The sequence below is a fragment of the Chamaea fasciata genome, unplaced genomic scaffold, assembly GCF_029207755.1.
Source record: "Chamaea fasciata isolate MVZ Bird 193981 ecotype frontalis unplaced genomic scaffold, bChaFas1.0.hap1 SCAF_4, whole genome shotgun sequence".
NCBI lineage: Eukaryota > Metazoa > Chordata > Aves > Passeriformes > Sylviidae > Chamaea > Chamaea fasciata.
Window position 1 is genome coordinate 64342875 of NW_027094089.1, and position 26037 is coordinate 64368911.

Consider the following 26037-nt stretch of genomic DNA (forward strand, 5'->3'; position numbering starts at 1 on the left):
TCCATTGCTGAAAAGTTAGAGAAGGGTTTGAGTTTGATCGTGGAAGTTTTATCTTTTACTTTGCCTGCCACACTGTGATTTTTGGCTGTTTTGGTACCTTATGAGATAAATTACTTAAATCAAGTAAGAAACTTCTTGTCATACTGAAAGATGTTCAAGAAAAGAGTCATGCTAATGACCTGGAAGTGTGAAAGAACAGTGTTGCTCAAATGACTTATTAATGTTGATGTTAGTGGTGTATTTATTAAACATCTGATAAAACTGGGGTGGAGAAAGGTATACTTTCGGCTGTATAAGGTCTGCTGCAGTTCTAGAGCATTTTTTTCTCTTAACTCTTCCATTGTGCTTGAGTGATTCTTTTTGACACCATCTTTTAATTTTCTGTCTTCCTCTGGGGTTACAGTTTTCTATAGTAACACACATATTTTTTATCCCCACTTTAAGCTTCACTCAGAAAAGTGTATTTTTAGCTGGCAGCATGGATCACCTGGCTTTAAATTACGAACATGAAGTTTGGGGATGAGCATGTGACCACAACTGTGGGAAAAACAAAAACCCTCCAACAACATTTTCAGTATTAGAGAATCAAGGCATCGCTTTATTCTGGCCAGGATGTTGTTCTGACCAGGATGTGCAACAGAAATAACTTGATCCACAAGTAGCCTGGATGTGCAGAGGAAATAATTCCCTGACATACATTTTTCCAGATTCTTAACTAACTTTATACAGTTGAAACCCATAGAGATTCATTGGTTCAATGTTCATTGGTTCCAAGTTAAGTAGTACTTAGTATTTGGTTTTCTATTGGGTATTGATTTGTTTGCCTCAGATGTTAATTTGGTCCTAATTCTTATCTCTCCTTTCCCAGACCAGCTGTCTCTGACCGTGTCAGGGTTGATGTTTAGAGCTGATGGTTGTTAATTTTCATTGATGGTCATTAGCTTTTGTGTATCTTCTGTACTACTTCTAGTCTATTGAGATGTTAAATTCATCATGCCTTGCCTAGTGGAACAATGCCCTGAAAAAAACTACAATTCTCTTCCCCGGGGGCAAAGGGAAACAAACCTGGCTAAAGCTATAAAATAAAATAAAAATTAAAATTAAAAACAAAACAAAACAAGAACAAAAAACAAACAAACAAACAAACAAACAAAAAAAAAAAAACAAAAAAACCAACAACAACAAAAAAAAGAACAAACAAAAAAAAAACTCACCAAAAAAACCTCCAAAAAAACCAAACACAAACAAAAAAAACTTGATATCTTTTCCAACAGGGTGAGGTTTCTTCTGTGGGGAGAATTTCACTTTGCCAAATTTTTTCCCTTCAGGCAAGCTGGTTTGAACTGCTTTTCCTAGACCTTAGCTGTCACATTATTCTAAAACGTGTTTGTTTGAATGGGAGCTATTTGAGCTAATGATTTCCTAATTTAGGAGAGAAGGGAGAACAGACTCCATGGACGGAAGCATTTAAAGGCTCAGCAATTTGTTGAAGGCAACCATAATTCACTGGTATTATGGAGAATTTCATGAGGCTCTCAGGTGTGTCAGAATGACATCTGTAACAGTGTCCTGGTTATTTAGTGGTTGTCCTCTAGAAAGCAGACTGGTGTGTGCCTGACCAGATAAAACAGCTCCATTCTGCATCTGTGCTGTTCCCTGGGAACAATCTTCTCTCATCCTGTTTGGGCTCTTCTTCCTAAACCATTAAAACATGCAGTGAGCAGGTGCTAATCAGCAACTTCCTACCTTGTCACGAAATCTTCCCCTTACCTGTTACACCTAAGGAACTCCTTGGCTTGTTTGAGGTGTAGTTTAACAAAGCTGTCCTCTTACGAATGTTAGATATCAAAGAGCAAAAGAAAAGCCAGGAGGCATACGAAAATGTGTATCTCTACCAGCATCATCAGGAGTTTTAGCTCCTATTAGAAATAGCTCCTATTTCATGGCCAGAGACCTCAGAAGAAAAATGCTCTTTTCCAGTGCAGCAAAACCATTACCGATTCCAACTCCATACAGTCTATATCCTTGTAGACCAGCTCCTGTTAGTATCAGTCAGCTTTCCTCATTAATCAGATGAGCTGTCAGTACAGCAGAGAAACACTTCTGTCTTTGGGGGCATTCATGGGATCACAGAAATGTTCAGGTTGGGAAGGACCTTTTTCAGATCATCAAATCCAACCATCCCAAGACCATCCTCACATTAAAGAACTAATGGTCCAAATCAGATTTTGATGAGAATGCCAGTCGTTAGAACCTAGTCAGTGGCACCCTGGGAGAGTGCTGGTTTCTGGGACCAAAGCCCCAACCATTGGTCTGTCTGCTCCAAAATGCAATCACGGATTTAAGGGTCTCAGGTAGTAGAGACGAGTTTGCCTGTATATAGCAGCCTTCTTTTTTCCATAAAGACTATCAGAATCCTAGTGTTTCTTCCATGCTGCCTAACATTCCCTTCAGAGAAGCTGGGTTCAGCTGATTTTCCTAGACTTAAGCTGTCCGATTCTTCTAACACGTTTTTGTTTGAGTGGGAAATACTTGAACTAATGATCTTCTGATTTAGGAGAGAGAAGAGAACAGACTCCATAGACTGAGGACTTAGGAACTTACAGGATGGAAGTTGAGGGGAATAAAAAATATAGATTTGTGAGCATTTTGTTTTGCCTGCAAACCCAGAATTCTGTATCATTTCTGTTGAGAAACTGTGTACCACAATGTGCAAGAAGGAAAGAGCCATACATATTAGAGATTAAACATTTCACACCTCCAAGAAACACGTTGATGTGGCATATACAAAAAGAATGCTGAATGATAAAATAATAAATTTTTTTGAAAAAAAATGAAACAGTGAAATTATTCAAAATGAAAATAGCACTCACCTGATACTACACTCTGGGTGCACTGCTTTTGAAGCAGTTCTTCCCAATCAATTAATAAGAAAAAGATAATATGACTTGCAGGTGTAGGCAAGCATTCCAGAGTCTTTTAATTCTGGTTTTCTGAGTAATGTCTTTGCAGAGTTGTTCTTTCCTCATTTAACACTGCAATCATTTTGGTGTTAGTAGATAAATTCATCCTGAGATGTTGCTTTTCTCTTCTCCAGGTCACGGTCCCGCTGTAACACCAGCAGTGGCAGTGAATCTGAAAATTCCAACAGAGAGAATCGGAAGAAGAGAAACAGGTGACAATATATTAAATATTTTAGACAGGGAGACATGAAACACAGACAAATGGAGATGGACTTTTCTCAGATAAGCCTAGTAAGGAGGGATCTACCATATTTTATGTGTATAGAGTCCTCCTGAGGCAACTAAAGACCCTTTTCTGAAAAATAAGAGTGATAATTGCCAGTACATCATCATAGTTGTATGCAACGAATACCTGCCTTCCTTTTGCTTGGGAAGAGCTCAGTAATGAACCACAAGATCAAGTACAGGGCACACTTACAAAAGACTTGCAATATAAATGCAAATAAAGTAGATAATATCTTGATAATTATATTCTCTGCATATACTTTTACCTCATAAATTCAAGTGCAGATTTTTTCAAGCAGAAAATAAGCTGTTAAGAAGTAAAAATATTTTTAGTGGATATGAATCTCAATGTTGCTTTTAAAATCATGTATTTAATTGTATAAAGATTTTGTTTTCCAAAATATCACGTGTGAGCCCAAACCCAAAGTGTGTACAGCATCAAGTTTTAATAGGACAGCAATAGTTCATGTCAAGTGATGCTAACGAGTCCTGTATTATATATTCTATTTTTCTTGTTGCTGGTATGAAAAAGATGCCATAACTACTGATCTCCTATAAATTTCCTTCAAAGCTGTGTTTTTTATGTTGCACAGGAGATAACAACATCCTAGAGGTATTTCTGAAAATATACTTTTTAAGCACACATACTATTTCCTCATATTGCATAAACACAGTGCAAGAGAAATGTAACTAGACAAAAGAGGAGCTGCTTAAAGGCAAAGTTTCCAAGTTACTGTCTGCATGAGCTGCCACCATTTCTTCATTTCTTATATTCAGTGATAAATGATTTCCAGATCTCTGGAAGCTCTTAGAAATAATTGCATGCTAGATAATGCTGCAGGAGTATGCAGTATAATTACATTCTCAGCATGCCTTGCAGTAGTTAAAGAAATGTTAAAAAGTCATTGTGACACTCACATGGGATGGCATAAAGCACATCTGAGACATAAGATTTCTTTGAAGCTTACCTAAATTAGAGCACTGTCTTGTAAACTACTTGGCTAACAATAACCTAGTGTGCATGGAAGGTTTGCTGTCCAGCTGAAGTTTAAATGACATGCTGAGTGTAGTTTCAGTGATCATCAGTAAATGGTATTTTGTATCCCTTTCTTCAAGAACACTCTTGCCAGGTTTTTTTCCTCCTGTGAAACTCCTTGTGCAAGGAGCTCCACAAGCAAGTGAAAGAAGTTAGAGACTCGCCACAAGAATGTTTTTAAGAACTCCTGGCAATATAAAGACTGAATTTTAAGAAGTATTAAGTACTGCTTATCATTTTGGGAAGAATGAAAGGGCTTTTACCAACCCTTCCTTACCTCATGGAAAAAAATTAAAAATAAAGAGAAAAAATCTTTTGGGGGGTTGTTTTTAAGTTTTTCACATTTTCGTAAATGTAAGATACAGCAAAAATATTGATTTTTCAGCAGCTCTTGTTCTTAGGTGATCCATTGAAACCCAGCCAGATAAAAAATCGTTATCAGTGGTAGATTAAACAAGTACTAAATGAGCTGGAAGTCTAAGACTTTTTTCTTGTGCGCAGGTGCAGGAAAACAACCAGTCGTAATGAATTTCTGCATTTTGTTAGGGGCCACAGCAGGAACACAACAAGCTGAAAGCTTACTGTCAGAAAGAGTAGCTTTCCTGTTTTTAGAGATGAGCCAGCCCTAGCAGGGTTAAATAGAACATTATGATGAGGCTTGCAACTGCTGTTACTCAAGTTTCTGCTTTTACATAGACTAATACAATTTATTTCCCAGTACAATAATCAGGTCCCTGACACAAGCAGAAACAAAATTGTTTTATTTTATTGGAATAAAATGAGTGAGTATTCACATTAACTGTAGAAATCTGCTTCTGGTCATAGTAAAGTAGAATATATTGTTCACATGACAAGAGATCACTGTGACCTATTTTCCAGAAGAAAACAAATTATCAGAGAAAACCAGAAATGCAGATGAGAGCATCTGAAGATAATACAACACTAGAAAAATCTTAGGGAAAATCTTATTACTTGATCTCAGTCTTTGAGGTTTCACTCCATAATATTAATGTTTTCTCTGAAGCAGATGTTCATATGAAAGTGAAGAAGAATCTGTGATGAGCATATTTCAATCATAGAAGAAATGCATTTGTGTTTTCAGTCCTGTGGTCAAAATTTATTGTGTAGATAAAAATATATTAAAGGAGCAGACAATGTGTACTGAAGCATAGTTTCCTTCCTGACTACACTTAGAAGATGCATCTGATTAGAATCAGAGAGTGACTGAATGGTTGGGACTGGCAGGGACCTCTGGACCACCTGGTCCAACCACTGCTTCAGCAGGGCCACCGAGATCCAGGTGTCCGGACCATTCCCAAGCAGCTTTTCAGTCTCTCCAAGGATGGAGATGCCACCATCTCTCTGGACAACCTGTGCCAGTTCTCAGTGAAAAGAGTGAAAGGAAAACTGTAATGAGCTTTCAGTACAAGGGCAACAGTCATTATTCAAAAGTACCTTTAAATAGAAATTTAGGACTTGAGCTAATATTCTTTCAGCTTTTTTAAAAATTTTTTCTGTCACCAGAAAGCTAAAAAATTTGCCCCAAAATTATTAAAATTTGAACATTGCATTCAAATAATGCATTTTGTGTAGAGATTGTGGTACCTTGACCATATTTTACCTTGCTAAATGTGAGCATACTATGTTCCTTTGCAGCTGCAAAACAAATGTATGTTTTGTTTCTTTGTGTCTCCATCTAATAGAGTTCTGTTGTGGTGCAACAGTACTGCAGGTGTGCTGACACTGCTTGTTTTGATAGCTGCGATGCTAACTTTATATATTTAGATTTTCGGTATTTTTGTGCAAATGACTGCCGTGTGTGGGGGGCAGTTGGTGGTGTCTGTACCACATGGGATGATCGCTGTTTGCACAAATTGGATTCTTTGGGATGAAAATCACAAGTCATTACTTGTTGCTGTGTGAGTCCTATTAAATCCTTAGGTAGAAGTTAATGCCTGTCAGCAGATTACAGATTTTAAAAGGTCTGCTTAGAAATCAAAACCTGAAGTTGCAGTCTTCTTCAGATGCTTCATACCATTTGGTAGAATTGTGGCTGTTTACAGTAGTGGGGATTGAGTTCAAAATTCATTATGCATGTGTGAGAAGATCTGATTAAAGGAAAAGCAGGAGCCCGTGTAGCTGGTTTAGAATTCAAAACTCAAAGAGAAAAGTACATCTGAAGTGAAGAGCAGCAACATACTTTGAATTGCCTGCATCTCCAGTGTAATCCCTTTATCTCTGTTGGCTTCTTTGTTTATTTTACCTCTCAGCCTTCCCCTCTGGTTTCTCCAGTATGCCAGCCATACCATCAGATCAGACAATCCACACTTGGGTGATATTTTCCAGGGATGTTTTGAAATCCCTGCTGAATTTTAAATTCAATGCTGTAACCAAGCTTATCCATTTGCTCCACCACCATAGCACTTCATCCCAGCAGTCGTATGTGCAACCTTGAAACTCTGGGAAGCATCTGTGGAACTTTGGTCAAACACTGCCTGGCTGCCTGGAGGGCTGTGGCATTGTGGAATTACTGCAGCCTGCTAACAAATGTGCCGAGTTCACAGCATTTTTATACTTGTTTCAATCCGTAATGCATTCTATTAATGAATTACTGGATTTTAAAGAAACCAAATTTTAAAAAGAAGAAATAAAAGGCAAAGCATGTCATTTAGATCCACACAAGTCATGACAGGGACCAGAGCCTCAGGGCTTAGTGCAGGAGTGCCGTGGAGATCTGCATGCATCCTGAGGTTTGTTGCAGGTTAGGATGAAAGAATGATTCTTCTGAGTGGGGACTCACCAAGGGGATTTTTCCCTGGATCCTAGGAAGGTGCATGCTGCAGTAAAGTACTTTTGGAAGTTGTAATAGTAGAACCTTGTATCATGATGTGGGTGTCCTGTTTGGTGCAGATGAGGTAGAGTGGTATATGTAAACAGGAAAAAATTCCATATGTTTGGCTTGGGCTGGGAAGAAGAATTCAAGTTGTGCGTCTGTCCTTAAAGGCATGGATTGTTACATTTTTGGCTCATACTGTTTCTAAATAACAAATCAGCGAGTTTCCTTTTATATAGTTCTTACACTTTAATGTAGTTTGGGAGCATTAGTTAAAATTTAGCAAGATGAAAGTTTAAGTACAGCATTGCAGAAGCCAGATTTTTTTTTTTTTTTTTTTTTTTTTTTTTTTTTTTTTTTTTTTGGGCGGGGGGGGAGGAAATACCCCATTGCTTCTCAGAGCATCCTGCCCTCAGAGTCCCCAGACTAAACTCTTGGTACCTCTTCCGCAGATTACGGCAGGAGAATGATATGGTTGACTCGGCTCCTCAGTGGGAAGCTGTGCTGCGGCGGCAGAAGGGGAAAACCCAGGTGGATCCAAACTACCGGCGATCCAGGCACAGATCTCGATCGTATGTAGCGCTTGCACCCTTTGATGTGTAAATTAAGGCTGTTGAATCAAGTTAAAGAGCAGGAGGAGTATCTCCAGTGTGGTGGTGGCCCTCAGTGCTGAGGAACACAGCTTTTCACATGGTATACTCCCAAATTAGCAGATTTGTCTTTGTGGTCAAATTGCCTTTGTTTAGTGATTTCAATTTTAGGGCACAAATAATGCAGAGAGGGCTTTGTAACAAAACTGCTGAGAAACTCTGTCCATCACCTGGGAAAAGTCCTGGGTGGTTCTGTGGCTCACTGAACATTAGTTCTGTAATGAGTGCAGTAATTCCTCTTTTCTGGGCAGCAAGTCTGTGGAAGCATTGAGATTTTACTTGAGAGCTGCAAACATTTTTATTAAATATATTCACACCTGTTTAATCATATAATATCTGCAGTGGTGTTCCAGATGAAAGCAGCTGCTCATGTTTCCATGTCAAATTATCCCTGACAAGCAGCAGTCAGTGCTATATTGTATCCCAATGTCAGGATTTCCATGATGGAGCTGAACTGCCAAAGCACTGCTGTTCCTGCGTACAGCCTGTTCTGATATGGTGAAGTTACTAGCATTTGAAATTAATTTTCTCAAGCTAATGAAAGTATTGGTTTCCTTTAATTTACAGTTTTCTTCTAAAATGGCCTGGTTTTGGGGCACAAACACATTGTTTGATATCACTGAAACCACAGTCAGCATTGAAGTTTCCAGCATTAAAATCCACTTGAGTTCTGTTTTCAGTGGCCCATGTTGCTAGAAATTGTTGCTGTCTCCAGTTTTATCGTGCAGAGTTTTATTTCTTTATGAGGAATAGAATTTACCTTTACACGTCTAAATATTGAATGTTTTACTTTAACAGGCTTTGTACAGACATGTTAACTTGCAGTGGCACAAAAGTCATGTGTTATCAGGTGTAATCAGGAATATCAAAGGTCACTTGCATAGAATCCAGAAAATACAGTTGATCAAATTTGATTTCCTTTTGTTTTATTATATATAGGAAGTGCTGTAAACTAGGCAATGTACTCAGTTAATAATATATAATAATAATTAAATTTGTAGCCAAGTTTTCTTTTTTACTCACAGGCCAGGTAAATCTCATTGTTTGGACAGCATGGGTTCCCTCTTGTGGTTAACTTAACTTATGAACTGGCTTTGATTTTTCAGCACAGTGACATTCTGAGTTAAACTACTTTTAGTAAAAAAGCCCATAGATGTTAAGCATATAACATAAATGTATTTAATATTTAAACATAAATATTGATACAAAACCTTAAATTTAGTAGAGCAGGTAATTCTTTCACAGTAAGTCCATTATTTCATTTGTAACTAGAGCTTCCCTTTGAATAGGTGAAGCAGTGGCTGAAATGTTTGTTACTGTGCCTGGCACACTGCATTTCATTTGTTTGATAATGAGTAATATTATTCATTCGTGGTGGCAAGGTGGTGTCTCTTTGGTCTTGGGAATAAAAGTATTTGACAGGAATTTGACCTTTCTTTCTGCTCAAGGAATCAGCAAATGCAGAGAGCTCTCAAATCTAGTTCCCCAGGGTTTATTTTCAAGAGTTCATGTAAAACATCTGTGTAGCCGAAGGGCTTTTTCTAATTAAGCAGAATGGCCATAAAATTCCCCGGCTATTTAAATTTACCATTTGCGACTCAAACTGAAATATTAATAAGGGTGCAGATGCAGGCACAAAAAATAATGGAGATTTTATTAATATGTAGAGCTATTCCAGGTTGTGCAAATAAAAAATAAACGGAATAAAAAGTAAACAAAATACCCGCATGAGATTCATCACTTACTGGGCATTCCCATTATGTTTCTTGTGCATTAGCGAAACTGATTAGCATGCAAATTGTACAGAAGGTATATTGATCCAGATACTGACATAGGACAATCTGAGTCCTACATATCAAAACTGTGAGGTCCAAAAAATATTTTTTAAAAAAACCCAAAGTAAAAGGGGGTTGGGATCTGGCTTTAAAGATTTAACTGAATTGTTTTGTTGTAGGCTCTTAAGAACCATACAAACATTAATTTCCTACGCAGTATATGCAATACCTGCATTTCGTCTTACATTTCACCTTTCTTTTTGTAAAATTTCTGTCATTTTGCTTTCAAAGGAAGTGGGAACAGGCCTTTGGAAAGAAAATGCCTTAATTAAGTTACTTTATCTGCATCATATTTCTTTATATTCTTTGGTGGAGAGCTAACCTGAATACATGCTGTAAGGTTATTCCAGTATGGTAACACTTGTTAAACAGATGGAAAATAACTAACTGCAGGATGTGAAGTCTTAGAGAAGTTTGCTCTGAGGTATCATTGTATTTAGCCCTTTTTTCTTTTTTTTTTTTTTTTTTTCCATGGGATGCCATACTACTAACTTAGTATTGTACAGCAAAGTCTTTATTATTAGTGTAATTCCAGGGATGGAAAGAGGGAAAATGGCAGAGATCACAGAGTGAAATACCTGTAGCTGGTCACAGACAGCAGGAGCCACAGTTCCTAGAAAGTGGAGACATTAAGATGTCTTCTTATTTAACCACTCTCTTTCCATGCTGCCCTACAAATTAATGTTTCTTACCGTCAGTGAGGCTTCACACGATGCTTTCGGATACTTGAGACTTAAGGCCAGGTCCTGAACTGCTGTATTTCCATGAATAAGTAAAAGCCATGAACTGATCATATGGGTGTGGTGTGCACAGTACCCGGCTTTGTGCAGGTCCTGGGTTAGGGAGCCACTCTGGGGCTTTGCTTCCTTGGGCAAACTAGGGCTTGTAAGCATGACAAAGCCTCCTTGGAGAAGCTGGAATTTTTCAGGGAACTTTCATATCCCCCACTGTCTGATTATTCAGCCTCAGAAGAGGATGCCTATCTTTCCAGCCCCAGGGTGAATGCAGAGTTTGCAGCTGCTATTTGGTGAGCAGGAAACTTCATGGAGGCAGAAAGCAGTTCAAAACTAAGGGGTGAAAAAGGCTGTTAAATGCCATTGCATTTACTACATCAGGGAGTTAAAACCAGTGTGGACTGATGCAATGAGAAGAGAATGCAAGAAGGGAGAAGGAATATTAGGAGTATTGTATTTAGCCCTTTCTTTTGTTTCCCGGTATGGGATGCCATACTGCTAAATTGGTATTGTACAGCAAAGTCTTTATTGTTAGCGTAATTGCAGGGATGGAAAGAGAAAATGGCAGAGGTCACAGAGCAAAACACCTGGAGCTGGTTACAGAAAGCAGGAGACATGGATAGAAGTAAAAATCAGAGAAAACTAAATGCATTATAATAAAAAGAAACACACAAAGCTTTAAAAAGCTCCGAACACAGAGAACAAATAGAGTGTAAGCTACTTGTGCTGTAGCTGTTGCTGTCATGAGAACCTGAGGAGCTGGAAGGGACAGCAGTATGTCAAGGGTGGGAATCATTCTGCCTGGAAAGCCTTGGAGCCTGAGGTGGTTATGGATTAATTAATTTTAGCCCTACTAGGGAAACACAAATGCTAGATTGTTTTTCACCCTTTGGTCTTTCTCTGGTATATATAAACCAGTGAAGTGGTATCTCCTAGTACTTCTTCTCCTATGAAATCTGAAAAGTACCCCAAAACATTGCCATCCCAAAATATTCTGCCTTTACATCAGCTGTATAGTGTTTACTGCAATATAGAAGTCTCTGAACTCTATTCCTAGACTGAAGCCTGGAAATAAGCCAAACATGGTAATGGTGAAATAAGGAAACAGTTAAACTGTTAATGGTAGAAAGCAGTTTGGAATTATTTCTGATACATCTCTGTCTCTGGGCAGGAAGAGCTCACTTAGAGGTGCAAAAATGCATATCTCCACTGTCCTCCTTGATCTGCATCTAAATTTGGATTATATCCCTCCTAAAGCATCTTTGAATATGAAAGGCCTTTTTGTGTAAGAGAAAAAAAGATCAGACTGTATACCTGAAGGTGTAAGACTTAGTATTTGAGAAACTTTGGGCATATTTATGTGTACTATATGTGTCTGAAAGTTGTATCCCTCATTTTAGATGGTGTGGAACAGTCTAGCTGTTGACATTGAGCTTAAATAATGACAATGAAAAGAGTTATCTGATCTCTCCATGCAAATGTAGTCCATGCCACTGTCTAAAATCTTTACTTAATTTATTACTTTGAATGGGTTTGGCTGAATTCTAGCTGCAGGTTCAACAACAGTGGTGGGTTTGCACTAACCTTGCAATAGAAAAGGAAAAGTAAAAATAAAGAGGTTCCAGTTAGAAACATCTATTCTGTGATTCAGTAGAAAATGTGAGACACGCCCCTCAGGCTTGCTTTGCCTCTATGTCTGCATTTTTTTTCTCTATGTCTGCAATAGGGACATTACCATTTTTTGGTAAGTTCTTTGCATGTGAATTTAATATTTGCTAAAATATTTAGGTGCATAAGTAGACATAGTTGCTGGCTTGAATAGTTTGTTGATGGGGTTTTGTTGGTTTTTTTTGTACTGGACACCAAAAATAAATAAATTGAGCAGAAACCCTTTTTGGAGATCACCAAAAAGGGAAAGGCTGCACTGTGATTGCAGTGGAGCCACAGGTCTTTACTGGTGTCCACTGGGAATGGCTGGGATTACTGATCTGTGGCCTGTCCTTTCTTCTGCCCACCAAGGGCTCTGTGGGCCACAGGAGGGCCCCCACTCTGAGGGCCTTTTCCAGAAGTGTTATTCCAAAATGTGTTGTCCTTGGAGGGATAAGTGTTGGCATGGACTGGGCAGTGATTTGGCTTGCAGAATTCTGCTCTTTATATTTTATGTACACTCTTGCTGAAGGCTGGTGGAACTGGAATTGTGATTGAGAGCCTGTCGTTTAAGAGATGACATTTCAGTTGAAGTAAAGCAATGAAGTTTGATGCATTTTCTGAGATAACAAACCTTAAAATTGAAGTCACTGGTGGATTACGTTTATCATGATTTCTGTGTAGGGTCTGTGCTGTTAAAAGTTATTTGAACAGCAACATGTCAGATGATGGTTTTCACAGCTGAGCCATTGTTTTCTTTGTTGATATTTATAGGAGAAGCCCAGATGTACAAGCTAAAGAAGAACTGTGGAAACATATTCAGTAAGTATGGTCTTTGTAGGGTCTGAGAGATGTTTGGTTTGTCTTTTATGTAGTTATTCAAATCCCCTCTACTGTGGCACTACACTGATTTAATTTCAGTAAATTATGTATATGTTAACAACCTCCTGTGTGTAGAGGATACTGAAGGTCACTGAGTGCACTGAATAAGGATTACCACTGTATGTAAATAAATTATTAAAGAACAATACATCATTTTAGAGATTTATTCTGGTGTGGCTTCCAAAATGTCAATATTAACTCTTTTAGCATGACACTCCATAACCCCTTAGAAAGATATTTAGCAATTGCAAAGCACTCATAATGTTCATGATATTGTGAAGCAACAAGATCAGATTTGCAGGGAGGTGAGAGGAAGGTGGAACAGGATGCAACATGCAGTTGAAGCAATCAAGGTGAAGTTACACTTATTTCAAAACTGGTGTCTTATTTTGATGTCAAGATGGCTTCAGGGGTGATAACACTCTTGTTAGAGTAAATCATTTTAGTCCAATATAATAAAAATTTTTGCACTTCACAGTTACTGTTACATTTTTTACTTTTCCTAATCCCTTATAGGAAGGAGCTTGTGGATCCATCTGGCCTGTCTGAGGAGCAATTGAAAGAAATTCCATACACTAAAGTAGAGTGAGTTTATGTCAGAATTTTTTTTTTTGTGAATATAAAAGCCCACTTTTCTTACTTTACAGTGAATTCTGTCCTACTGAAATAGGAATGAATTTACACATAATCTACAAGCTTGTATCTATTCCAAAGACTCCTTTAGGATGGGTTGGGTGGGAATACTTAATCTTAAAATCAAATATTTTTCCTTTTCGAAAATAAGAAAAAAAATCATCTTAATCTCTCCCACACACTCATGAACTTGTCTGTATGTTCTGTATGTCTCCCCATGCTAGCCATGACTCTTTATTATATTATAAATTACAGAACCAGAAAGAAGTGAATGTAAACAAGAAAATCCATTTTTTCTTAAACTTTTTCTTTGTTTTAAATATTCTGATCATCCAAGGCACTCTTTGACCTCTGCAATCCCTTCCCTGGCTTGTCGTGTGCAGCTGCCAGGGCATAGCTATTTCCTTAACCAGCACTGTGATAATTGCCCATTTGGGATTCCACTTATCAGTGCAAGCAGCTGAATGTGGCACAAATGGGATCCTGGGTTGCAATTACAATGTGCTTCCAAACACCAGGCAGAAAAGGCTGATGTTATGGATGTATAAATTAATGCATTCTTTATTAAAGTTTCATTCTCAAATATGGGCATGCCAGTTTGTGACCTCTGCTCTCTTAAAGCATTGAATTCCAACTACATACTTCTAAAAAGAAGCATCAGCCCTTTAAATTCAGCCAGTGTATGAAGCCATCTATTACACTTTAGTAAGAAATGGGAGGACCTCTCAGCCTGCAGATGAATTTATGTTTTGTGCCAAAGATCTGGTTTACCAACCCCCTGTTGTGAACTCTGTGTCTGTCTCAGGACTCAAGGTGACCCCATCCGCATTCGGCACTCACACTCCCCTCGCAGCTACCGGCAGTACCGGCGGTCCCAGTGCTCTGATGGGGAGAGATCTATTCTGTCTGAAGTCAAGTATGTGAACATGGTTATTAGCACTGAACTAGTCTAGTGCAGCCCAAAAGTTGTTTTGAGATCATGGTAGTAAAAAGCAGCATAAATGTGGCTTGTTGGTGGCATGGAGTTCAGACAATCCCCTAAAGAGTATGTCTTCAGAGGTAAACATGAATGGAACTCTAAAATCATTCATGGTCTATTCTCAGCCACAGTGGCTTGATCCATTTGGAAGGAGGAAAAACTGAAAAGGCTGAAATAAACCTCTATTGGTCTTTAGTGGTGGGTCATAAAGTTGCTTAGGGGATGAGAATTCCTGAGTTGCTTTCCAGACAATTTCATCCTTGATAGTGTTAAGATTTTATCTGCATTAGCTCTTTATTTTGTTTCATGGGAACTCTAGTACAACCCCTTTTGTCAATAGGTGGATCAGTCTTTCCTAGATGATTGAAGAGTACTTACGAATGGAAAAGCAACAGCCCCATTCTCAGTTGCAGCAAGGCCATAAAAACATGAAAAGCAGTCCCCACCTGGAAGGCTAGTTTTAGCTGCATAGCACCCTGAAGGAGATGCGGCACACCCATGATTTCAGGTGATACTTGTCTTTCCAATGAGGGTGGCTGGGCCCTGGCAGAGGTTGTCCAGAGAAGCTGCCCCATCCCTAGAAGTGTTCAAGGCCAGGTTGGATGAAGCTCTGAGCTACATGGGATAGTGGAAGGTGTCCCTGCCCATGGCAGGAGGTGGAACTGGATGATCTTTAAGGTCACTCCCAAACCAAACCATTCTGTAATTTAATGATGTTGTAGCAATTTGGGCTGCTTCCAAAGACCAGGAAAAGACAGGGATGGGATGGGATGGGCTATGCCCTGAAGGTACACACAGAGAATCAGCATGACAGCTTTCAGATGTCCAAAGTCAGAAGATAAAAGTCTTTCAGATCTATGGAGCAGTCTGCATCAGTTTCATTGTTCTTCCTCTGCACAGTTATAGTTTACTTCATTAAAGCAATATCCATCTTATGATATCATAATTCCAGTGTCAAAACTGATCTGGTCCCTCCACTGCCTGTTACACGATCTTCAGATGGGAAAGGTCCCAGCATCCAGCTGACTCAACAGGTTAGTGATTGTACATCCTCCACCTTTTTCCTTTATATTGGAGGGACAGGTGGGGCTCTAGTGCTTTATTTAAGATGGTCTTTGTTTTTCAGTGAAAAATGAGATTTTTTTTCAGCAGCAATGTGAATTGAATTTTTGTATTTTACTTACACTCACATTTGTTTATATTCCAAAATACATGTAGTTCTGTAGCATATGCCCCTGTGAATACTTGCTTCTGCTGCTGGAGAACTCTTTCCCAATCTGATGCATCTCTGCCCCTCACAGAAGGAAAACTGACTTTTACAACTTGTGAATTATGCAGATGTGGTTGTGATGCAATTGTAATCACAGAATTTATTCATCTCTTTTAGAGGTAGTCTGAAGAGTTTTGTTGCTTGGCCTTGAAACAGTCCTTTTCCTTTCCCCCCACAAATACTTAATAATTTTTTAGGCTATTGACATCTAAAAAGGACAGAACTTGCCTTTTTTAATCTAACTTAATCACTGTCTTTCATCATATATTACACTACCATATCTCTCAGGTTTAGTAGTTTTATTGAGCTCAAAATGTGAGAAGCAAATTCTATTCAAAAGCACTCACAGGTCTTTTGTACAAACACACAAAAGGAGAACCAAAACATGGAAGGAAGAATTCCAGATACCTTACTTACCATACCAGTAATGTAAAAATGTTCAGTGTCTACAAACACCTCTCTTTTCCCTCTGTCCCAGGCTCCTTCACAACAGTGGCCATTAATTCCTTGTGTTTGCTTGCAGTGTTTTGCTAAATATCACATAATTAATCATGACATTTCCTGAATAGGCAATAGCACAAAGGGGCAGCAGCTGGCAGGAGGCAAGAGGGGAAAAAAGTTCTGTTTGATCAAATAAATGTAGAGACTTCAATATTCCTGATGCATGTATATATATGTATATATAAATTGCCATACCCATAGCCTAAGACTTTCATAGCAACAGTTAGCAAAATAAAGTGCTTAAATTCTGCTGTATCTTTTCATCAATATGTTTAATTTATTCTCTTCAGAGGCAGAATGGATCTAAAGACAGCCTAATAGAAGAACCATCTCTGCTATCCACTAATAATGTTGATGGAAAACATGCCACTAAGATCGTAAAAACTGTACAGGTGTCATGCTTCAAGGTGCAGACTTGACTGATGAAGATAGTGAATGGGTTTTGGTCTTTGGAAAGTCAGAATTTGTTTATGTGTGCAAGGGAAGGAACTGAAGTTGACATGGTGGTCTTTCCTTCAGGACACCTGGCAGTGCAGCCTGCTTCCTGGGAAGACCAAGCAATGGTTTTCTCACCAACACCATTCTAGTGGTGTGACTGATTGAGGACAAGCTGCCCGACAGACAACCAAAACCAAAAGTTTTTGCTAAACTGAAAGATCAGAAGTTACATTTCCAAAAAATGAACAACAACAAAATTGCTGCAACAAAACAGGCTTCATGGTCTGCTCTGTAACTGAATAGTCTTGTTCCAAGAAGTGACTGTAAACTGACACGATCAGGACCAGATGCTTCAAGATAGGTAAAATAGTCATATTTTTTGTCAATTGTGCAATACAGTGTGATATGGGGAAATTATCTTCACAATTTATATGGGGATCAACTTGTGTCCTGACACATAAGGACAGATAGCTCTTACAAGGGTTATTTTAGCCTAGCACAGTAACAAATGCTCCTGTTGTTGATAAAAATTCTGACTTAACTCATAATAGCTCATAAACAATAGATTCCTTAATGTGCTGTAGCAGTGAGTTCCAGAGGTGATATGGACTTACTGTGCTTTGGGCAGGTTTAAATGTTTTAAATTTTTAATGTCCTTTTATGTAGAGGCACTATTTAAATGAACATCCTATACCACAGAAATACATTTACCAACTTATCATAAAGAACACTGGAAACTAGGAAATATAAATTGACCCACTTGTTAAGACTGGCACTTCAGTGCTGGTTAAATGAAACTTGTGGAGTAGTATTTAAGATAGCACTAGGTTAGCAAAATCCGACTTAATATTTCATATAAAATGATGTGACACTTCTCTGAGCCATTTCTACTATGTTAAAATTACAAAGGAAGTATTTTGGGTATGATAACTATAATTTTTTTTCTATTGTCATAGTAGGAATACTAAGTTTTAATGATGCTGCACACTGAGTGGGTTATCTTCTGATATATATCTGAAGTGATGCCTGGCTCTCCTCTTGTCCTATCACTTAACAAATATCTGAAAGTCACTTCTCTGCCTCCCATTTGTCCAGAGTCAGCACATGGATGAGCCTTCAGGTGTTGCTGACTTGCTAGGGAGCTTAGCAAAGTCTTTGTGTTGTAGAATGTTTGCTAAGTGTAATCATTGAACTAAGTATTGAATTTGTCAAATAATGTTGTGAAGAGCTGTAGCAGCTCACGTGCCTTTCTACATCTGTCCTCTCTACACTCAACCCCCACAACCCACACAGATTTGCAGTGATCCTGTGTCTTCCAGTCAAAGCAACGTCAGAGAATTGCAGCCCTGTCAGAAAAGCAACACTGCCTGAGAACAGGCATTAGCGTAAGCTGTCTAAGTTACACTTTACAAGAGGCATGGGATTACTAATACACATTTTAACTGACTAAACTAGTAAGGGAAATGTTGTACAGTGTGTTTTATTTTCCACTTCATTTTTTGATTCTTCATTGTTTCATGATCTGAGGTGGTCAGGTGGGTGTTACTAGCCAGGGTGGCAGCCATGCAGTTTATATATTCCTATCACAGTATGGAGTTGGGGAGTGCTGCATCCTGCCAGGGAAGGCAGATTCACGTAAATACTTTTCTTTGGTGATTTGGGACAGCTCTGCTTCTCCAGTCTCAGTGAACAAATCTAAGGCAAGGGAAGACTAAGAACGCCTCTGTAGTAAAAATTCAGTTTTCATGGAGGTTCTTCAGAATTTTTTGAATTTACTATGGATTTAATTCTAGGACATTGTTGGGCTTGGCTTAAAGTATTTGCTCAGTTTTGTAAGTTTGTTGAATAGTTTCATTGTCATTGCTCCAATTTAAAGTGATCCTTTAGGATCTGTTTATGGCCTTGTGTAGTACTGTCATGAACAAGAGTTTAAAAAAAAAAAAAATCCAAACCACAAGAAGAAATCCCAACCAACCCCTAGGGAAAAAAAAAAATCACTATGGCAAAATAGCCTAATGGAGAGCACCTTTTGGAAGACATTTGAAAAATAACAAACTATACAAGAACTGGTACAAGTGTCTGCAATGAAAGCTGCTCCTTTTTCCTTTGAGAAGGTGTTCCAACTTGGAGTATTACACACTTACCTGTAGTTTCCTGCTTTCTGAATCATTACCTTTAGTTTGCTATCCTTACTCAGGCACAGGTAAGCAGCACATATCTACTACTGCAGGAGGATTTGTGTTATTATTTGAGAATTATCTGTACACAGTGTATCTATCTTGCCAATCTTTCAATATTCATCAAGAAGGTTTATATCCAACCTTATGTTTTTCTGTATGCTTTCATCTTCCTGTGGCCTTTTGTGTGTTATTGCTAGATACCATCAGCCATGTGCATGGTATTCTACCTACTGCGCTACATCAAAAAATAGGCTTCTATCAAGTCTAATAGTGAGAGTTTTCAATTCTCAAATCACTGGAGAACTGTTCCATAATTAAGCCAACTTTTTTTGCATTTAAATGAGAAATTTATGAAGCAAGCCCTAGATTTGAGTTAGTGGTCTTCCTGACGAGACTATGTAGGAAGCAGGTTTTTTAGCAAGTCTGATGCTAGCCTAGGCCATACAATCCAGTTTTGTGTCCACAAAAACTAAAGATATAATGCCCCCATTCCACATTTTCCAAATGTTTCATTGTGCCAAAACAAGGCAAAACTTGCAACAATGACATCACTCTCAGCCAATAGTACAGAAAAGCAAATTTCTTTCATCTACGTGATCCTCCTTTCCCTTCAAGCTTCTTTTCCTCAATTATTTGAGGAAAAGCACTGTTTTAAATTATCTTTTTTTTTTTTTTAAGAGATACACACAAGTGATCAATCACTGAAAGTACTTACTGTGTCACAGCTAGGCCTTCTGGACCTAAACCAGCTCTACATATCTAAATGACCAGCCTCTTACAGCTCTGAGCTACACCTTACCCTCTCCACTGTTGCTACCCTTCCCCAGCTCTCCTGAGGCATTCACTGTCTAGAGGCAGTTGCATTTTCAGATCTGGAGTCTGGATGTCAGTCTAAAATACTTGTACATCCTGATGAGTCAGGCAAAAGACAGGAAATGCATAACAGTATCAGGAAGTTTACCCTGGGGCTGAATGCCGTACAGACTCATGCTCACTTGGACAAAGGATTGGTGTTTCATGCATTCTCATCCTCATTCTCCTGAACTGATCTCAGGCCAACGATTTTAACTTTGTGCCTCTGCCTTTACCTCTTCTGAGATTTCCATAAGTGCTAAGCATTGGTAAGTTATAGAACTCTCACTAATTAATAGCAATTACAACCTAGTTGTACAACCTTTTGCAAAACATGTATTTTATACAATAAGGAGGGCTTGCTAACCACAGCACAAAAGCATTGTTGTATATCTGGCACTGGTCCCTTTGCTTAGTTGGCTGGTTTCTTTCATTAGGAACTAGCTTTGACCTGCTGTTTTCTACACTGGACTTCTTACCAGTATCACTAACTCTGCAACTTGTAATCTAATCAAGCTTATAATATTGATGATGTTTGTTGAAAAGTCATTACCATTTAAGTTGCCAAATTCATTCCCTTTATACAGGTGGATATTGAACTGAAGAGATAGCATGTTTTCTTTTGGGAAGATCTGTTTAATTCAAAACTCCCTTAGAAAGTTGTTTGAAGACAACATACATGAACATACCAACGTGATACATTTGTTCCCTGTACATTAGGTATTCATGAAGCAACTGTGTGCTTTATTTTAAAATGAGTTTTATAGATGGCTGTGTCAATACTTGCGTCCAGGTTATTTGAAAGTCAAGTAAAACTTGAATTTTTAGGGCACTGCATGGTTGCCTGTGTGTCTTATTTACATTACACAAAGGAACAAAGCCTTCAGAAACACAAATCCATTTGACACCCACCATCTGGTAAAAACAGGTGTAGTAACAATTAAAATCCACTTGAGGATACAGCTTCTCCAGATTAAGTATTTTATCCTGTAGCAGAAGTTGTCAGTGTAAGCTTTGCATTTCCAGTGCACATCTGTATCAGTTTCCTTTCTCACCTAAAAATCACAAGAGAGCAGCAGCAGACTGTGTAAGCTGTCAAATACACAGATACAGCACCAGCGCGGCAGACACTCTTTCCTTAATGTGTTTTTTTTATTCCTGTATTTGTTCTCCTGAGTAATAGCTGCAGTGTTGACCTTGGCTGGACACACCAGGTGCTCACCAAGCTGCCTGATCACTCCCCTCCTTAACAGGATGGGGGAGGGAATTAGATGGAAAAAAACCTTGTGGGTCAAGATAAAGGAGTTTAATAAAGCAGAAGCAAAAAAAACAACACCCAAACTCCAAAAGATTTACTTTTCTGCTTCCCAGGAGCACATGGTGTCTACCCAGTTCCTGCAAAGTAGGGCTTCAGTAGACGTAGCAGGTTGTTCCAGAATACAAATTCCCTATCCTTTCTCTTCAGTTTTTATTGCTGAGCAGATTCTTATAGTCTGAATTTTTTTTTTCAAGGGTGCAATTCAGTTAGCCAGTCATACAAAATAAAAGGCAGTCCTAATGTTTAACATCATACTTCACATTTACCAGCATTATTATTTAAGTAATCTGTGACCCTTGCACTCACCTCTTGCTCCCTCTACCTCACTTTTCCCTTTTTCTACCGCACTATAATACCTTTATTACACATTGAAGCTTGGGGTTCTACATTTCTTTAAGTTGAAAAGTAATTGACATTTTTGATACCAATCATCAATTCCTGGCACTAGCTGCTGCTCTTGAGATTTTTTTTGAAGTTTTAAAGCTACTCCTGTCGGTCTTGCACTTCAAGAACAAAGGCCCATGAACAGAACTCCAGAACAGATGGTATCTTCAGGGAACGTAATGCCTAGTAAAAACCCTAAACTTTCAAGTACATCCCATAATTAAATGCTGGATCACTAAAAATTAATTTCTTTTGTCTAAACCTCCTTCTCTTGACAAACAAAAAACCACCTTACACTCAGAATTAGTAACATGCTTACATTCAGTACTGAAAAATCAGACATTGCAAGATATGCGATTTAAGCTTTTTTCCTTGTGATAAATCATGTTAAGTCTTCCTAGAAAAATAAGCAGCAATCCCAATTATCTCAAGAGTATTTCACTCCAAGTTATTCTGAAGTACCACATGACGTAGCTGGTCAAGCTGTTAATAAACCAAGCTAGCCATTCTCCATGTTGGATAAACATCTTTCCTGCTATTTTTAAACCCAGGTTTGCTGCATTTCTGCTTTTTAAATTTCTACTTTTGCTCACCACAAAACAAATCTGAGCCAACCTTATCTCCAAATACTAGAGGAGACCATGGTTTAAGTCATCACATCCCAACCACTCAGCAGCTCCTAGGCTTTGTTTCATCCAAAGGGGTGCATTGGTATCCCAACAATAACACAGAAGTAGTCTGAAACAGAAGCAGTTGTTACTAAACCTTGGGAAAGACATAAATTCTGAGAACAGAAATATAAATCTTTATTTTTTATCTATATAAACATTACTACACACTGCCACAATGCAGTTAAATCCAGTCTGTCTTACTACATGGAGACTTAATAGTCCATCTTTTAAACAGTTTTTTTTTTTGTTTCTTAGGGAGGAGTGTTTGCATAGACAGGCATTGCTCACAGGCTGGTTCTAATAATTCTTCCTAAGGAGAAAAAAAACACACAATGTGAGACTGGACACAATTAGCACACAGTTCTTTTCAGTAACATCTTCTAAATTCCCAACACTAATGCAATATTACAAAGATGAGCTTCCCCATATCCCTTGGGCAAAAAGCAAAAAGGTAAAATTTGCAAATCTAATTTTTAAGGAGCCTGCCTGCAAGAGAGGCCTTTTACCCACCTAAGCAAGAATTCAGATAGTAACTACAAGCTGGTGGGAGTAATAACACTTTCTGGCTAGTGAGACTCAACAGAGATTTCTGTAGTACCAACTCATGCATATGACTGCATTAGAAAATCCTCTGGGCACAGTAAGTCAGTAATACAAGATTTAATCATTTTATGTTGGAAAACAAGCAGCAGCCCTGTTACTGAACACATAACTAATAATGGATTACATAAACATTTCTCTTCCCAGTGTCCAACAAGTTCATACAAAGAGTGCCCAATCTACTCTTCAGCCCTGCAAAAGTCCCCAGTGCCTGGGGCGCAGAAGGTGAGGATGAATTTCACAGGCTCATTTCCTACCAGCAGCAGTGGTAACGAATTCAGTGCATCTGTGTTGGTCAAACAGATTTTCACGTTCTGTGGATTAAACTTTTTGATGTCACTATTTTCAAGAGCATCATGGTCAATCTGAAGGAGTTTCATCACTTCACTGGAGGTTAGTTTTATTTTCTCCTGAAAAAAACCCCAACCCAAACAGAAACTACAGTGATGTAGTAGCACTGGATCATTCTTAGACCAGATTTCCAGTATTGACCTCAAAGTTCCTGGCTTCAGAGACGTGGATTACTTGTCAGACCTTGGGTATGTAGGTTACACAAATCACAATCTCAGCAACAAAGAAAGTTTTGATAGTGCATGCAGTTTTTATTAATACCGTGTTTGTACTAATGAATTTTGGGCTGACTTGCACTACTCAGCTTTTCAATAGCATTGGTTTTTCCAAGACTTTACAGTGAAGCAGTATCTGGCATATGAGATTCCAAGCTTTCATTTTTTGCCAGTCTTCTTAACATTTTCAGTCCCTGTGTTCTGAACTGCTTCACAATATCAGACCTGTAACAGCAAACATGAGAAAGCACATCCTTGTCTTGGACACACTGGCAGCCACATACTGATTCAACATGCCACCCACACCAAGCTTTTTATTTTACAGCTTCTACTTTGCTTTTTTTTTTTGATAAGAATTCAGCCATCATGCTGATCTCATTCTCACTGTTCCAGATCTAATTTCTGCTCTGAATTCATTGTGCTAAACCTCCTTCTCCAACAGAAAGCCTCCTTCCTTGTAAGAACAGGCTACAGGACAGAGTTGCACAAGCCATTACTGTTACTCACAGCTGTGCAATCAGCACTTCATGGTTTCTTCCCACAGGCCCTTATCATGCTCAGAGGCTTTCACCACACAGGGAGACCTTGAACTTCCAGCAAAACACACTAGAAACCTGTAAGAATTCCCAGCATTAAGCATTCTGGCAGGAAATCTGACAATATCAAAGTACATTTTACACTTTCAAAACAGCATGAAGGAAAACCCAGCAAAAAAGTAAACAATATATTATTCAATACTGAATAACAGATCCACAAATCTACAAAAACAAAACACATTTTTCTCCCCTTTAAGAAAATTTACGTATTTTTCTGCACCTGCATATTAGGCTGTTAATATCTTTTGACAATAGAAAAATTAGAGGCCACAGCTGGAAACCTGGAAATTTACGTACTAATTGCTTGCAGACCCAAAGATCATGAGAGACAGGACAGCTATACAATGCAAAAAGTGGACATTGTAACTTTAGGTTTTCCTCTTTCAATAACTATCAGATCCTCCACTTTAAAGGACAAGAATAAAATCTATTATGCAATTGCTTAACTATACTATTTCCACAGGTTGCTTGGGGTTTTTTGTCCTTGCAAAAAGAGAGAGGAAGAAAGTACATAACCAGCTCCCTAAACCTGTTTGAGAAAGAATTCCTGTTTGCATTTTTGACACCACATCCATTCTGGACAGGAATGAATGGGCAACACAAAGGCCAAAACTTAAGTATAGGAACTCTTTCTGCAAAAATTAAATTCACAGCTTTTAAAAATGAGCAATTAATCAGTTGACAAACACTTCAAAATTCACAATTAAGTAATATTTTATACATTATTTAAACATTTAATAAGAAAAGCCAAGAATACCATGCTCTTGGGACATCTTTTGGTCATGTTGGTGCATGCTCCGGCCACTGACCAACTCCATTGCTATCACCTGGGGAATAAAAAAAGGGAGAAAGCAAATTTGGAAGAGCGACAGAGACACACGAACGGTACAAGGAATCTAAAAAGACATCCTAGAGGGAAGTACCCGATTTCGAGGACAGGCAGCCCCAGCCACCACAACCTCACCCCGCAGCCCCGTCTACGCCCCCGGCCACCCCACTGCTCCCGGCGTGCCTCCCGCGGGGTGAACCATCTCTCCCGAAAGGGAAGGGGCCACGCCGTGCGCCGCCTCCTCCTCCCCCTGCAGCGCTGCGGACGCCTACTGAGTCTGCCGCAGACGCGAGCTACTAACTAGGCTATTCGTGCAGAAGGAGTCCTGAGCAGGCGACTGTGCCCGGGAAAGGCGCCGGGGAGCAGACCAGCATCGGCTCTCCCCCCGTCTCAACGCGGCGATGGAGACGTCTCAGAGAGAAAGACAAGGAGTCGCACCCCGCTGTGTGTGTATGCGCGGCGCCCGCCCACCGAGGGGTGTGGGGGCTGTGGACGGAAGTTACTGGTGTTTCCTGTTCCTGTGGAAGTTCCCGGTCTTCCAAGGGCTTTCGTGAGGCCTCCTGGAGTTTCCTATACTCTCGCGGCGCGGAGGCTGCGGCGGGCAGGTTCCCGGGGTTCCCTTTGTCGTTCCAGGGGGAGATCACTCCATCCCCTGAACCGCTCGCTCGTGGTCGCGTTGCCTTCAGGTTGAATTTTCTGTCCCCAGGCTGAATTCCCCTCGCCTTTTGTAAACATAACCAGCGCCGTCCGACAACTTATACAGCAGAGGTTGCTTAATAAAGAAAAGGGCTGTGTTAAGAAGTGCGCATGGTTACATTACAGAAATAAACATGCGTTCTGTGGGTTGAATATATTTTGCTGTGTAAAAGCTGTGTCCTATTACCCTTTAGTGTGCTTGACTTGTGGAAACATCCACTTTGCTCCCTTGCAGAATAAGCAATGTTTCTTTTCTAAACCTGGCTCTGCGTTTGTGTTCAGAGGGCCCAAATGGGTCACATCCATCCCAGCAGCATCCTGCTGTTTGCTCCGCTGGAAGCGTATGGAAAGAGGAAGCAGCCTCTGTTCACGCTGTGAGTTGTGATAGTCCTCAATATTTAAGGCTTGAACGCTGGCAGAAGCTCAGCTCTGAGTGCAGTTTCCACATTTCCTGACCGTGCAAGTGGTGACATTCACACACTTGAAATCCTGTGAGAAGAGGGAACTAAAGCAGGCAGGTACACCAGGAGGATAGACTGGCACTGTGTCTAGGGAAGAGCAGGATGAGGCTGGTGCCAGCTATAGGGAAACCTGTACATCTCTCCTACCTGCCTCGCTCTGCTTCTTGGGGCTGCTATGGTCTGCTTGCTCCTTTTGGC

At 39.3% G+C, this 26037-nt stretch overlaps 1 protein-coding gene, 1 long non-coding RNA gene and 1 other non-coding gene across 9 annotated transcripts in view; 1 reads left to right on the forward strand and 2 right to left on the reverse strand.

Annotated features, from left to right (window-relative positions):
• EPB41L4A (erythrocyte membrane protein band 4.1 like 4A) overlaps positions 1-20550 on the forward strand; it is a 139366-nt gene extending 118816 nt beyond the window's left edge. For 3 of the 5 annotated variants that reach the window (XM_066181823.1, XM_066181824.1, XM_066181822.1), the window contains 7 exons: positions 3098-3175; positions 7570-7689; positions 12758-12805; positions 13382-13450; positions 14304-14414; positions 15430-15511; positions 16539-20550. In XM_066181823.1, the coding sequence (XP_066037920.1) occupies positions 3098-3175; positions 7570-7689; positions 12758-12805; positions 13382-13450; positions 14304-14414; positions 15430-15511; positions 16539-16667 (637 nt within the window). In that variant the 3' untranslated portion in view covers positions 16668-20550. The remainder of the gene's footprint in view (positions 1-3097; positions 3176-7569; positions 7690-12757; positions 12806-13381; positions 13451-14303; positions 14415-15429; positions 15512-16538) is intronic. The other 2 variants (XR_010720528.1, XR_010720529.1) reach the window with 2 other exon arrangements.
• A 1652-nt stretch (positions 20551-22202) lies between these two features.
• LOC136288528 (uncharacterized) lies at positions 22203-25432 on the reverse strand. 3 transcript variants are annotated; one of them, XR_010720532.1, is made up of 5 exons: positions 25121-25432; positions 24611-24680; positions 23765-23871; positions 22949-23101; positions 22203-22401 (listed from the first exon to the last, which is right to left on the reverse strand). It is a non-coding gene; the product is annotated as an uncharacterized lncRNA (long non-coding RNA). The 3 variants fall into 3 exon arrangements; XR_010720531.1 differs by lacking the exon at positions 25121-25432 and adding an exon at positions 24984-25111; XR_010720530.1 differs by lacking the exon at positions 25121-25432 and adding an exon at positions 24777-24862.
• On the reverse strand, positions 24330-24461 carry LOC136289079 (small nucleolar RNA SNORA13). Its single transcript, XR_010720704.1, has one exon. It is a non-coding gene; the product is annotated as a small nucleolar RNA SNORA13 (small nucleolar RNA).
• Positions 25433-26037: the final 605 nt, after the last annotated feature.